This window comes from Calonectris borealis, chromosome 1, assembly GCF_964195595.1.
Source record: "Calonectris borealis chromosome 1, bCalBor7.hap1.2, whole genome shotgun sequence".
Classification (NCBI taxonomy): Eukaryota; Metazoa; Chordata; class Aves; order Procellariiformes; family Procellariidae; genus Calonectris; species Calonectris borealis.
Window position 1 is genome coordinate 62964689 of NC_134312.1, and position 14438 is coordinate 62979126.

Here is a 14438-nt window from a genome sequence, read left to right on the forward strand (position 1 = left end):
TGAAAGAGGATGAGTAGATATTCTCATTCCAATGGACGTTTAACATACTGGTATCTGACAACCCCCCAAAGAGCACACTGTAGAAATCCAGGTCAAGTGATTACAGCAATACGTTTGATGTTTACCAATGGGATTAGTTGAGTTATTTAGGTTTTTTCTCCCTTGTTAGTCCAGTTAAACAAAGGAATTTTGTGTTGGGGGATGGGGTTAAACCCTGGAGTGAGTTCTTAGCCATCTTTTGAAAAAGTTTCTCTCCTCTGATGAAAGGGGAAGGACAGAGCCTGTGGACAGCAGGAGCCTACTGCCACCCTGGGTTCGTGGATCACCAAGAGCCACGTGGAGGAAGAAAGAGCTCAAGGGCTTCTCCTGGCACAAGCTCGCTTGGTCAGACGTTCTACAGGAGTGGCTACCTGTCAGCCCTTGTTCTCGCTCTTCACCTTTCCAAAATAGAGGGCTGTCAGCCATTGCTCAGGTACTTCAGGACATAAAAGCGCAGTTAAGCTGTTGAAGCTAAGATCATTTTCCTTGTGACATAATCCACATATTAAAGCTACCACAGTAGCTGGACTGACTTTTTCAGAATAACCTGGTTGCATGGAGAATAACAGATATTCTCAAACAAGGCAGCTCCTGACACAGACCTATGAATGAAGCACCATGAGCAGGAAGGCCAGGAGAAACCACCAGTTTCACTGCTGTCCTTTAAAGTAGTATTTTAAAGACATCTCCAATTTTATCACCGATACTGCTGTGAAATGCCACAAAGGTAATCTGCAGTGTTTTATGAGGTGTCCTTACTGTGACATACTTCTACTAGTTATGGAAAGATAGCTTGAGGTCTATCAAAACTTGTCATGCTAATTCCTGGATTTCAGGAAGAAAAGCAGGCCACACCTGGCAATTCTGTCTAGGACACCATGGGTTTTTGGTTGCATTAGGCTCCCCTCCTTTTGCAACCATCTTCCTATAAGTGAAATAGATTTTAGTTTGCTTTAAAGTCATCAGGTTCTCCATATCACGGGCAAAAGTAGACTATATCCAGTGCTAAATATGCAAGCTAAATTCCTTACCCACTTTGCATTCACCCCCGCCCGCAGTGTGGGGCACATCACCAATTAAGTCAAATGCCAGAGTGTGGGCAGTTTCTTATTTAACTGGATCATTTCCGTAATTGAAACACCAGTCAGGAACAGAAACCTGTTATGGCACATTTTTTTATCATTAGCCGTAGTGCTCTATGCTGTATGCTTGGTATTATCACAGTCTTTTGAAATGCAAGCTCCATGAAATATAGCCTCAATTCTAACCAGAACAGAAGGCTTGCATGCTGGTTACTGCAGTCAGTTTATGAAAGTTTCCATAACCCACAGAACATGAGGCAAGAATTCTTTTTCAGGTAACATCATCTACATTTACTTTATCTCAAAACAAGTTTAACGCATTAAATGTAAAAATAAATAAATAAACCTCTCTTATCAGGTCTTTCTGACAAAGCAATGGCTTTTGTTGAGTTTCAAGTTATTGTACAGGTGTAATCTTTAAGACTGCTGATCCAAGTCTGTTTGCATTAGCTCCTGCTGGGACAAATCAAAGCAACGATCCCCTCAGACTCCAAAACTGCTCATTGACAATCTGGAAAGAGGAGGAGAAGTCTTCATCCTCTTCCCAATAAGGATATCTATATCCATTAACACCTGTAGTGGATGCATCTGTATCCCTGCAGTTGCGGAGAAGGGAAAAAGATTGTAGTAAGAACAGGGGAACAGGTGTCTGAGAGGGCTTAGAAACACAATCTGGAGCATTTCATCCCTAGGCTGTCAGTTCAAACTAAACCCAAAGTGCTAACAACCAAAGATCACTCATGATCATCTATGCATTTAACAGATTAAATGAATACTCTGATGTTTTAATCAGTAAAATACAGTTTTCCAAATCACCAAGGTGCACGGAGGTTTCTGAAGTTCCTAATAACCACAGATTCTCTCTGCTATCAACCTTCTCAATACAGCTATAGCTGCCATCTCCTCCGCCTTCTCACATGCCTGGTTCTTCATCCAGGGATGTCCCCTGCCGGCTTCCCACGCTGGACCCACGCTAGTTTGCAAATTAGAGAAGTGGGAGCATTTGAGAATGGCTGACAGACTCAGCAGAAAGGTCAGGAGACTCCCAATAATCATCAGCTTTTCACTGATGAGGTGTTTATTATCTCTGCCCAAAGTTATATCCTGTCCAAGCAAACGTATTGTTTGGCCAGAGCTAGATGCTATTTTCATGGAACTAGAAGAGAACACAAACCCTGGGGGGGAGGGGGAAAGAAGGCTTCTCCACTTCAATTAAAAAGGATGTCTGAAAGATGATACAGCCCCAGAATCTTGTCACACACAGATTTGGTACAGCAGGTCTGGTCATCTACTGAACTAGAGGGTGTCAAAACAAAACAATGTGCATATAGCATTTGACAGGTATGTATGGCATGCCTTTCCTTCAGGAAAAAGTGTAGGTTGAACAGCAGTCCCCGTTCTTCTGCCCCTGTGATACCATACCACAGAAGAGCATGGACAGCTGCAGAAGACTAGATGTGCCACAAAGATCCCTTAGCACTTATTTCAAGCAAAGCTCTCAAGTCCAGAGAGTTCAACAGCCCAAGCTTATGCAACATCTAAAGATTCAGACCCCCTTAATTACTCATCACATTTAGTCATAATCTCACTTCCTCAATCCAAAAACACTGCAACTAATTTCACCCTAGTTTACACAGCCCCTCTCTGGAACAGATCCAGAAGAGAAAGAGACATTTTTACTGGACTTACTCCCTCTTCCCCCCAAATATGGATCATTTTCCTCACTTCTGTTTCACACAAAGCACTATGTACAATTGTATTAACAGCAAAAGAAGGGGAGGGGCTATTTAAACCTGCATTACAGCAGGGGGAGAGGGCAAGGGTGGGGGGGAAGGGAAATCATACTATAGCCCAAGTGCATTTCATGCGCACCAGGGACTCCCTGCATTCCTTTAGCATTCTCTTCTCCCGAACAAGCTCCCTCTCAAAGAGCTCTGTCCTTCTGTGTTGGGGTTCCTGAACCTTTGCTGTCTTCCTTTATGCCAAATACCTCTTTCTCCCATTCACTACTGAGTGCTCCATTCTTCACTTGTGGGTATGGGCTGGATTCCCCTCCCCACTCAGTGCTTCTCACTTCTCCTCTACCAAGTCAGGGGGTTAATGCTTCTTCCTTCATGCCCCCAGTTCATACCAGCTGTTCCAATTCCCCCTCTTTTCTACTTCATTCTCTCTCCCACAAAGCTCAGATCTGCCCTTGCTATTTACATCATTCCATGCCTGTCAATATCTTCCCTTCATTTCTCCCTCTGACAGGAAAAAAAACAAGACGATGCCTCTTTCAGATTAAAAGATGGGGTTTGGTGGGGGGGTGGGGGGGTGGTTTTTGTTGTTTTTTAAAGGGAATTTTAAAAAGAGAGATTGAGAGAAGCAGAGACAGCACCTCACCGATGTTCCTCTCCCTCCAAGCAATTAATAGTAGAGCTAGCTGGAACTACCTAGACCCTGCTCTGCTTTTTGGTCTCCCTAGATGCATGGCTTTCTAAATAGCATGTTTCAGCAAGGTATAGCACCCTTTTATAAATGTACTACCCCATTTTTTAAGCAATTCTACAGAGCTAGCCATCACAAGCCTCCCTTCCCTCCCTAGCTCTGCTCTCTGCATGAGAACCCTTGAGCCCCTGCCCCCTTTTCGCCATCACTGCCCAAACTGCAAATCCATAATCCATGCTTTTCTCTTCCTGTATTCCTCTATTCCCAGTAACCTGCAGGAAATTATAGACAACAGAAACAAAGGCCTTAAAAAACCCCAAATAAATGAGACATGATGGAACCTAAGAACCTGAGAGCATGCAGGACAAGTCTTTATCACTAGATAAAATCTACTCTGATCAGTTTCGGGGGCTCTTTGCTTAGATCCTGCTATAACTGCTACAGAATTTTTTTTTTTTAAATAGAGATAAATTCAGTACTAAGTAATAACTACTGTTAGCATGAACTTCTGTCCTAAAATTCTAGCTTCCTATGGTATTTTAGAGACCTGTGGCTGAGCTCAAAGGATTACCAAAGCTAGGCCCCTCCATGAGCAACCATGAAAGCAGCAGGATCAGAGTTTTCTTTCTCCTTTTTAATAAGACAGAGAATTATGTTTAGCCAGTTTTCTTCCTAGTGTTGATGCAAGGAAAAAATTAACATGTCAGTTTTCCCCAGAATGGGAAGGGCTAACAAGAGATTCACGTGCAAAACCTAATGAAGTAACTAGAGCTACTTCAGAGAAGTCAGCTTGCAGCAGAGCAAAACAGTTCAGTATCAAAAGATGGGGACAAAATGGAAATCCTCACCTAAGAAGTGCTCCTTTTACACTCTAACGCAGCAAATACACACTGTTCATACTTAATGTCAGCAAAACATTAATTCCTAAATATTTTATAATTGATGTAAAAAAAAAAAAAAAAAAACAGGGAAAAAAAAAACCACACTAGCCCACAGTCACAGTGAAGAAGATACTTCAGCCCTCCACAGAAGATGAAATGTGGAGGTAGTGTCCTCCCACCATCACACCTGGTGTAGCAGTCCCATATATTATTTCTATAGATTACTGTAGTACATTACAGACATTAGCAAACTGGACAAACACTCTACAAAAATCTACACACATGGATTTTAGTTACAACAGCACTTGAGGAGTGCAGCCTGCTAATGGCTTAGCTACAAATAAGACGGCTTATGTTGAAATGTGCATTGACAGGAGACAGTGATACAACCCATCTTCCTACCAGACAAGAAGACATTACTTAAGCAGACAATATTTTATAAAGCCAAAACATATCGTGCTGGTCAGCAACAAACTGGCTTTTAGTGGCTACTGATGCTGATGAAGATAAAAAGAATAGTGTATAAGGAAATAACAGCTACACAGTAAGAGAACAAGGGAGCATTGTATGGTTTTAGACATTAATTGCATTGTGTCTGTGGGGGAAAAAGTATTAAATTGTGGAATTCACTGCAATAGGACATAATGGAAGCTGAAAGTACAAACAGGTTCAAAACAAAGAATTCAAAAGGCAAAATCATGAGTTGGAAGGTGTCTGTGGGGAAACAGATCCATCAGTTGCTGTTCTAGCAAGTCACCTGAGTAGAATCCCTCGCCGAGAAACCCCTAAACCAGAGTCTTTTGGCAGCTGGAAGGGTATAATGGGGAAAGATCTCTTTTCTAAGCATCTGCTAGCAGCTACTCTGAGGGATTTCAGCTACCAGTCTTACTTGTTTTGGATGGTTTGTACAAACATCAAGACTTCAGTGTTTTCAATAAAGGACTAAAAGAAATGGCCCACTAAAGACTGGTTAGGGGAAAAAAAAACCACCACACCACACAAACCAACTCATAAAAAAAACCCCACCTAAAACCAAAACCTGCTTGTTATTTTATCAGTCTTCTGTCCAGTGCTCCTACACTTCCACCAAGAAAAGATAACAAGTTCTCGTTAGTCCATCAGGTAGTGAAGACTTGTTCTTGAATGGAAGAGGTGGCTTGGCAGCATAGAGAGGTGATGTTGAAGTGCACTATGCTATTAGTTCAGCCTGTGATTCAATCACCTTTAACATCATTTTCCTTCCTTCCTTCCACCTTCCCCCTAGCCCTTCCACCCTACACATCCAAGTCAAAAGTACAAAGTAGGTATTACAACAATACATATAGCACCTATTAGCGTTGCAACAGTTTTAGCTTTTTAAAAAAAAGCCATCCAGACACATGACACCTTAGGTAGAAGACAAGCTGAGCCACTAAACAAGCAGAAGAGAGATAATGATGCCCTAAGTCATGCAGCAAGAGAAAGTGAGGACTGTTCTCACAGCGCAGAGGCAACAAAAACCAACAGGATAAGGAGTCTGGCTTTACACTACCTATTTATAAAAGATATACTGATATCTGAACAAGGAAGTTTAATCCAAACTGTAGGTTCTTATAAAATTCAGCTTCCGCAATTTTAAAAAAAAAAAAAAAAAAGTAAAGTTCCTAAAACTCAACCTAAGCTTTCCTGGAACAAATCATTCCCTGGATGTCTGCAACACAACCTTTTTTTTTTTTTGTACAAGAGTCCTCAAGGGAAAAATAACCTAAAATTTACTTTCTGCTTTTTTTTTCTGAATAGCAAAGAGAAAAAGCTAAAATGAACAGCCAGACACATAGCTGGCACACGACTGATATCTATAACACAAAGCTAAAGGTAGCATTTCCACAAGCATTTTAATTCTGAAAGTGCCACTAGAAGACAACCTGCGGTTTCCAACCATTCACTCTTATCTCTATCCTCCCTTCTTCTACTGCCTGCAACACCACAGAGTGCCTCTACCTGGTGATGCAAATCAGGGAAGTGATTAGGGTTAGACCAAAGCAAAGCAAAAATTTTGATCTGGATCAGCTTCCTGATATGTCTGCCACAAACACCTCTGCTAACACAAAGGGCAAAGCAACTACAGAAAAAGAAGGGTGCTTCCATCAACAAGAACACTCACCGAAGAATATCTAAGTTATTAAAAAAACCCAACCGCCACCTCTGCCATTAGAGGATTTAAGCCCATCAGAATGCAAGAAAAACAACAGTCACCCTTCAAGATATTTTACCTACACAAAGCAATTTTCCCCTGATATTTCCCACCCTAACTACCACAAAGACTCTGCACTGGGAAACTCATAACAGGCTGGGAAGCTCCGATAGAGCTCCTTAAATTGTTAGTGAAACTGTAGGCAACCCAGTTTAAGCGACAGCAGCATCAGCCCCCATTAACAAGCCTGTTTTCCCTCCAGAGGCTAAAGCAATTAAATGTTTCCCACGTGAGGACGGGAAGCATCTGAGCTACTGTCAGCTAACACATCTGCGACACAACCAAACCTCGATTCTGAACTAAGCGATGCTGAAGTGGCGCCAGCCATGCCTCCTGGCCAGCTCTGCCCTGCTCCTGGGCACATCCTGCATCCTCTCTCCTGGCTGGCAGCTGTTTCTACCCCCACAGCCCCTCTGTTACAGCCTTCCTCCTGAGAAGGGAGTTGACACAGCTTACGTCTCCTTCCCAGCAAGCTGCCCAAGCAGAGGCACGCAGGCAGGACATAAGACGGTCCCTGGAGGAGGCTGGGGTCTGGCCTGGGCCAAGCACCCAGTCAGAGCCCCATCCCCACGGGGACCTCTGGTCAGCCACCGGCCGGGGAGGAGAGAGCAGCCCACGGACACTCGCCCTTTCACATGATCCTCCCAGCAGTGCGGCATTCAAACCCTAACACCCATCTCCAGCTTGACCCCAGCTACCCCACACCGTGACCCCCGCACCACCGCTCCCCTCATTTCTCAGGGCAAACCCGCAGCGCTACCTCAGCCCTCCCTACCACGGGAAGGGCCGCGCTACTACCGCAGAGCAGCCGCAAGTGACAGGGCACCGCGCCCGGCGGTGGGCAAGGGCCCCAGCGCTCCGGGTACTGTCAGCGGGTACCGGGGTGGCTCCTCCACACCGGGCCGCCCGGGGCTGAGCTGCAGCACCCGCTCCCGGGGCTCGCAAGGCGGGAGGGCACGGGGGCCCCGCGGGGCGGCGGCCGGGGCAGGGCCGCCGGGCTGAGGCGAGGTCGTGCCGGGGGGAGGCGGTGGCAGGCGGGGGAAGGGGCCAGGCTCTAGCGGAGAGGCGGCGGCGGGCCGTGGCGGGCAGTACCTGCTCGGTGGCGCTGGGGCAGATGGCGATGAGCGGCAGCGCCGTCAGGCAGTTCAGCAGGAGGCCGCCCAGGGTGATGGCGTTGGGGGCCAGCCCCAGCGGGACCTGCTCCACCAGCCAGGCCCAGTAGGGCTGCAGCCACGGCTCCAGCACCGAGCGCCCGACCGCGCTGTAGCGGTGCTGCTCCAGGCGCTTCAGCTGCGCCGGGCTGAGGGGCGCGGGCAGAGCCCAGGGCACGGCCATCCCGCCACCGCCGCGGCGGCCGCCGCTCGCCGCGCACCGGACAGAACCGGGGTCAGGCCGCCGCCGCCGCCGCCGCCGCTCGGGGCGGGGCTGAGCTGAGGGCCGCGGCGCAGCGGCGGGAGGCGGAAGAGGCCGACGCCCAGCTGGCGGCCCTGCTGGAGGGGAGCCACCGCCCCCGCGACAGCTAAGGCAGGACGGGCGCCCGAGCCCCCGGCCCGCCGTTGGTTCCTTCAGGCCGGGGCACGGCTCCCTCCCTCCCCCTGCGGCGGGGACGGGGTGCCGGCGCCTCCCGGTTGCAGTGGCCCTGTTTCTGGGGAGGTTGCCCAGACCGTGGCGGCTCCGCCAGCCTCGCCTCGCCGTGAGGGGATGGGGATCACCCCGGCGGCGGCGGGAGACCTCGATCGTCGAAGGGTGCGCCCCGGGAGGGCCCGACCCGCCCGCTTCCCGCCTGCCGCCATTTCCTCAGGCGTGTGGGCAGTCACGGCTGGCGCGGTGGGCCTGAGCGCCCGCGTCTCGTCGCTGCTGGGCGTGGGCAGGGTGGGTTGAATCCCCCGCTCCCCTGTCATTTTCCTTACTCATCTTATTCCCCTTTTGCGCGTTTTATAACGCGTGCAGCAGGTGGCTGGCCAGGCTCGATGCCGGAGCAAGGCATAAAGGCAGGGCTTGGGTGGCGGGTAGGCTCCTGCAGCCGGCAGAACGCTACGGCCATGTCTGGGGGGAGGTGATCCCCACTGCGTCGGCCAAGGGCTCCCCCACCCCTGGGAGGAGACCCGCTGCCCGGGCCGTGGCGGTCCTGCACCTTGCGGGACACCTGGACACTGTGTTAGGCAGGACTGCCTTTACCTCCTTGACCTGCTTAGAGAAGGCGCTTCGAAACAAATGTGCCTTTTCTGAAATTGCAGCACTTCAAATTCTTTGCATTGGTCACGTGAAGGATTTAGGTGTGTCCCTGATTCTCTGGGAAGGTATGTGGTTTCTGAATGTGGCCAAGGAAAGGGGAGCACTGGGTAGCTGTATGAAAGATAAAGTAGAAAGTATAAAATACAACCTCTAACCAAATGGCATCTTCTTAGAATCAGGAATCTTTTTTTAAGTTATTCCATTATGGGCCAGAGGCTGTAGCTTTCTGGCCAGACACAACAATTTCCTGGAGAGGGCAGTTTCCTGTTACTCAGATTGAGCTGATTCCCTTTGTCTGATAATATGTTTTGAGTAGCTTTTGCTACTGCTAGGGTCAGAAATGAGTGACATATGCAAAAGGGTGGTTTCCAAATCCCTTGGTACAATATGTGCATCCCAAGTGCTATGTCATTCATCTGCTGATTTCATTTACAGTTCAGTAAATACAGTATGATACAGCAATTGGGACTGGGGGCCAAAACAGGAACTGCCAGCAAAGGAGGGGGTAATATATAACATAATGAAGAAGGATTCAATAACAGCCAGCTAGACAATGGCCACAGGGAAATGTGACAATTAGATTGACAACCAGCCAAATCCCCAGTCCACTGGAATTGCTGGATTTGGAAGAAGGTAAAACACTTTCTTTTAATACCCTGTGCATCACTGTGGTTGATGAACATAATGATACTGGTATTTATGGAGAGATTGCTCAAGCTCTTTGTGATACTAAGATGAAAAGAAGAGAAAACAAACTAAGAAAAGAAATGGAGGGGAAAGTAAGTGGTGTAAAGAGTGAGGGCCAAATGAGTAGAGGAAGAAATAGATTGCCTACTGAATTTATCACTGAGCTTGGGGAAGGGTTTGTTTTAATTTAAAAAGTATTCAGCAACAAAGCATAGAACAAGAGAACAGAATTTAAAGTCCAGTGTGTTTAGACTTCCAGTGCTTCCTCAGTATTCAGGATACACTTTTGCTTCCAAATGCTCTGCTTCAGCAAAGCAGCAGCTTTACTTGTCAGTCAGGAAAGCAAGCCATGAAAATCAAGTGACAGTAAGTACACTGTACTTCAGATAGAACACCTTTTCCTTCAGAATCCAAAATGCAACAAAAGGCATTAATAAAGTAAGTCTCCCTTTACAGTGCTCTGTAAAAGGTAGCAATACTGTACTTTTTTTTTTTTCTAAAAGGAAGTACAGGAAGCTTGAAACATTTTTTTAAAAGGAATATTTTTTAAAAATTCTGACTCTCAGTAAACATCTCCTTATATACAGCATATCCCTATTTAAGCATTCTTTAAAAGATTTGCATGTGTTTTTTTTCCTCCCCTTTCTATATTTGTGAGATTGTTTTCAGTGAGGGAAAAATGGGCTGACACTGGCCATGATCTTTCAATGCAAATGTGTAACTACAATGCCTGCATCAAGCTCCACATACAGCAATCTGAGAATGGATCCGTATTTATACAGCAGTAACATTTATATACCAAATGCCGTTCCATGGGCAAGGAGAGCAAGCCAAGAGAAGACAAAATATTTTCCTCTGGCTTCCTTAAAATTAAAACACTTTTTAAAATTAACTATCATTTTTCCTTCTCTGCGTGTGTATCTCTGCATGTATACGTGTTTGGGTCTGCCTTCTTTCTCCAAGTAATAACTTTCCTTGACCTGTGTAAGTCAAACAACCCCAAGGAGGAGCTTTCAAAAATACTAAATTCCTACCAGATATGTGAAAGTGGGCAGAAAAGAAAATCCTTATTAAAGGTGCTACTGAACTATAACCTCAGCACGTACTAGTTGATGGAGAGTGTACATAGCAAATGGATAATATGAATAATGCAACTAGCTGAAGACTTAAACTGGTTTCACATATTATGAGACATCAAGGAACTCAACCATAAGCCGTAAAAACATGACTAGTTTCACTTCTCCTGGAGCTTTTGTGTTTTGCTGTTACTTTATCTCATGTGTCGAGGTTTTATTTGCTGTCCTCTGTTACTCCTAGGTCTCTTTCAGGTTCACTAATTTCCTGGAAATTCCATGTGAGCCTACTTTGGAGAAATTTATTCCTGGGAGCATTGGGCCATATCTTCTACAGCATGATATTCTGCTGCTTCTATTCTCTCTAGGTTGTTTTGCCTGTAGTTTTTGTTGTCTTTGGTACGTCTTTATTCTCCAAAGGTGGTATTAACTGCAGATTTCATTAGCATTTTCTTAACTCTGTGGTTTTGGTCACTTTATTTCATCTGTCAAACACCATCCCTGGAGAATCCCATTAGGCGAATCAGCATAAATCAAAACTTTATCTTTTGTTATTCTCTATTTAAGGTTCTGCAGCCTGTTTTAGATCTACTAGAAATCCCTTTCCTATCCCACCCCATCCTATTATTTGTCTCAAAGTCATTTTCAATTAATTTTTAATCCAGAGTCTTGTCTGGTCAGCATAGTTAGTGAGAGTATGAATTTATAGCACACTAATGCCCACTCATCTAAATTCCACCCAGGGCCCGATACCCAGTACTTTCTGTTGGTGTGGTGTGTCTCGAGCCCAAGGGACAGCCCGTGGCAAATGCTGGGCAGCGCAACCGGGGGGGAATTAAGGGCATCTGAATATAACACTTGCCGTTCACACAGTGAAAAGTAGCTTAGTTCAGCTTGTCTTTTAACACTGCTGGCAGAAATTAGAGTAACTAATTCCGTCGGCAGAGAGCCTACAGAAGCTGGGATTTATGCTGGCTTCCAGGTTATTATGTATGGTACATTAAGACTGAGGAGGCAGATAGATACATAAGCTTGAAGCTGTAAACATCATTGCATACAAAGTGCAGATGGCTATGCACATCCTTTTTGGCTTACTGAAAAGCACAAACTCAAAATAACTACAGCTTTTGGTGCTGACTGTATCTCAGCAGACTGGTATTATTTTAAATGAGGACCATGTGCTTAAATGCTTAAACCTGCATGGTATATATTCAAACTCACTCTTTCCCACAGCCTTCTCCGCTTCAAAACAGATGAAGTGAGATCCGAGTCACTGGTGAGATACAGAATAAAGAGAAATTATTAATCCTTTATGGAATTGTCTTCTTAGTAGATGTGTTGCCTTCTTTCATGTGTAGGTGTGAATGAATGTGTAGGAGAGAACTGATTTTGGCAGGAGCAGGGTAAAATGCAGGTGGGGGGGTGTCCAGGATCACTGGGAATGGAGAATTGCTTCCTTGCACAGATGGCAGCACAGAAGAAATCGCAAAGATAGGAAGGAGAGGAGGAAGAAAAAGGATCTCAGAGCGAGTCAGATTTACAGAACATTAAGTAAGAAAATGCATTCAGATCCCCAAGGTGAAAGAAGTGGTAATTCAAGTGAAAAAACACCAGTTGAGCAGTGGTGGATCATAGTAACACATTCTTTTATTGTTGCATAATTACTGACTGCTGGATGTTTGAAAATGCGCTGACGTCAAATAACCATCTTGTAATGTACTACTGGTCTAAGCAGACCTTTATCTTTGTAAACCATAATTGAAGAGCAATCATTAGTCAGTAAGCACATAACCTACCCTATCTATACAGCCAGAGTGAGAACTGGTAAATAAATGACAGGGCAATAGGGAATTGACACCTGGCCGAATTAGGTGTAACCTTGTGTCTCACATGCTTCAGAGTTTGCTGGAGACTTACAGACGATCATCCCCACTCCTGAAATACTTGGAGGTTAATGACACTAGAGTTGGAAAAATGGTGTAGCCATTTTACCGTATCTAAAGCATTTTTGCCTTGCATGGTAAACTCACTAGTGATATGGTCTGAGTCCCTTTTCTGCTACGATACCTACAAGAGCTCCATGAATTGCTGAGGAAGGGCACGGATCCAGAATGATGCAAGGTGTCATGGTTGGTATTTATAATATTTAAGGTATTGGAAACATATAGATACAAAATTGCACGTATCTATAGCATTTATCTTCACTCACATTCTGTGTCGTGTATCTTAAAAGTGCAAGCCCATTGGGTTAGGTGACTGCTGATACTGTTTTCCACTCAGTGCAGTGGGCTCAAGTTCCTGCTTTACAGTATGTGGAAATTAAATAAGAAATGTGGTAAGATGAGGCAGAAAAAAGCAAAAAAAAATTAGTAAACAAGAACTTGATAGATCTTAAACACTTCATATTTATTGTACATTAAATAAAACAATTTCAGTTGAGAGATTGATGGGTTGGATTTAGGAAATCAGAACTTCTAAAGGAAGATATGTTCAGCTTAAATGATCATTAAGTACGTATGTATTAATTATGTTATAGTAAAACCATATTCTGTTAAACAATTCTCAGGTGAATAAGATACATAATCAAAGAGGTATGTATTCCAAGGGTCTTATTGCACAGCTACTGGCTAATCCATGTACTTTCAGTCTGAGAAAGATATGCTTTGTACCACTGAGTACAAACTCTGACAGCCTCCTCATGTTTATTACACAGCTTCTCCTCTTTCCTCATTAAAAAACAGAACACAATATCAAACAGAAAATAAAGCTGAGCATTACAAAACGTGTGTTGTCTTCAGTTCATTTCATTTCAACCCCAAAGCAATCCATGCGTATTCTTTCTTTTCAGTAAGAGCAGGTAGGGAAAACAAAACAACAAATAAGAAACAAAAAGAAAAAAAAGGAAAAAAAAAAAAGAAAAGAAAATTCCCAACCACACGTTTGTTCTGTCATTGCAAGAACTAAAATGCTGTAATTCTGCTACCAATTTCCAGCGCAGTGGGAGGAAACACTGTGGACGGACTCTCACTTCCCCTCAGTTTTGTCTGCCAGTACTTCACGCATATATGAATCAATGATATGCGGAGGCACTCCATCCATCAATAGTCTGAAGAACGAAAGCCCACCTACAGACAAGGAATAAGACAATCTTCAGATTGAAGGTCCCTGGAGCAGGAGCTTTGTACCTTTATTTTCTGGTGTAAGCAACAAAGATTTAGTCAGTCCTATTGCATACTTCATTTTGAGATGGGATAAAATTCATCCCTGTTCAAAAGTCCAGCACAAGAATTAACCATTACTTAATATCTGTACTACACAGAACTTTCCTGTCCTCTTGCGCAGGGTGAATTTCATTTCTAGGATGTCATCTATTCAGTCATTTATCTCACCCCATGCAGTAGTCTATGATAAGCTTCACCTCAAATAACCCTCCTGGACTTCCATCAGGCTGGATGGAGTATAGTCAGAGATGGAAGTCAGCCCAGAGGGAGCAATGTAGAAAACACCTGATTACGACGAGTTGTGCAAAACATGCAGAGACATTCAAATTACTCTAGTGCTGGGTCTTATAATGGTCTATAAGTATTTAGCAAAATATTTACCATGTTGCTTGAAAATAACAGCTGGGATGACATGTGCTTTATGACTGTGACCTAGCCACCGTGAGTAAAAAACTGAACCAAACCTATTTTAAATCACTGCTATAGTAGAAACCTAGGCTTATAAGAAAGCCGTTGGAAGTACTCAATGTTTTCTCTGGTGTTCTGGAAAAAGGGAC

General features: G+C 44.6%; 2 protein-coding genes across 3 annotated transcripts in view; both read right to left on the bottom strand.

Annotated features, from left to right (window-relative positions):
- CHPT1 (choline phosphotransferase 1) overlaps positions 1 to 8084 on the bottom strand; it is a 24015-nt gene extending 15931 nt beyond the window's left edge. The window contains exon 1 of one of the 2 annotated variants that reach the window (XM_075157604.1): positions 7758 to 8084. In XM_075157604.1, the coding sequence (XP_075013705.1) occupies positions 7758 to 8000 (243 nt within the window). In that variant the 5' untranslated portion in view covers positions 8001 to 8084. The remainder of the gene's footprint in view (positions 1 to 7757) is intronic. The other variant, XM_075157601.1, reaches the window with a different exon arrangement.
- A 4961-nt stretch (positions 8085 to 13045) lies between these two features.
- Positions 13046 to 14438, bottom strand: part of MYBPC1 (myosin binding protein C1) — a 42790-nt gene continuing 41397 nt past the window's right edge. The window contains exon 28 of the mRNA XM_075157631.1: positions 13046 to 13785. The gene's annotated coding sequence lies outside the window, so the exon portion shown is untranslated. The remainder of the gene's footprint in view (positions 13786 to 14438) is intronic.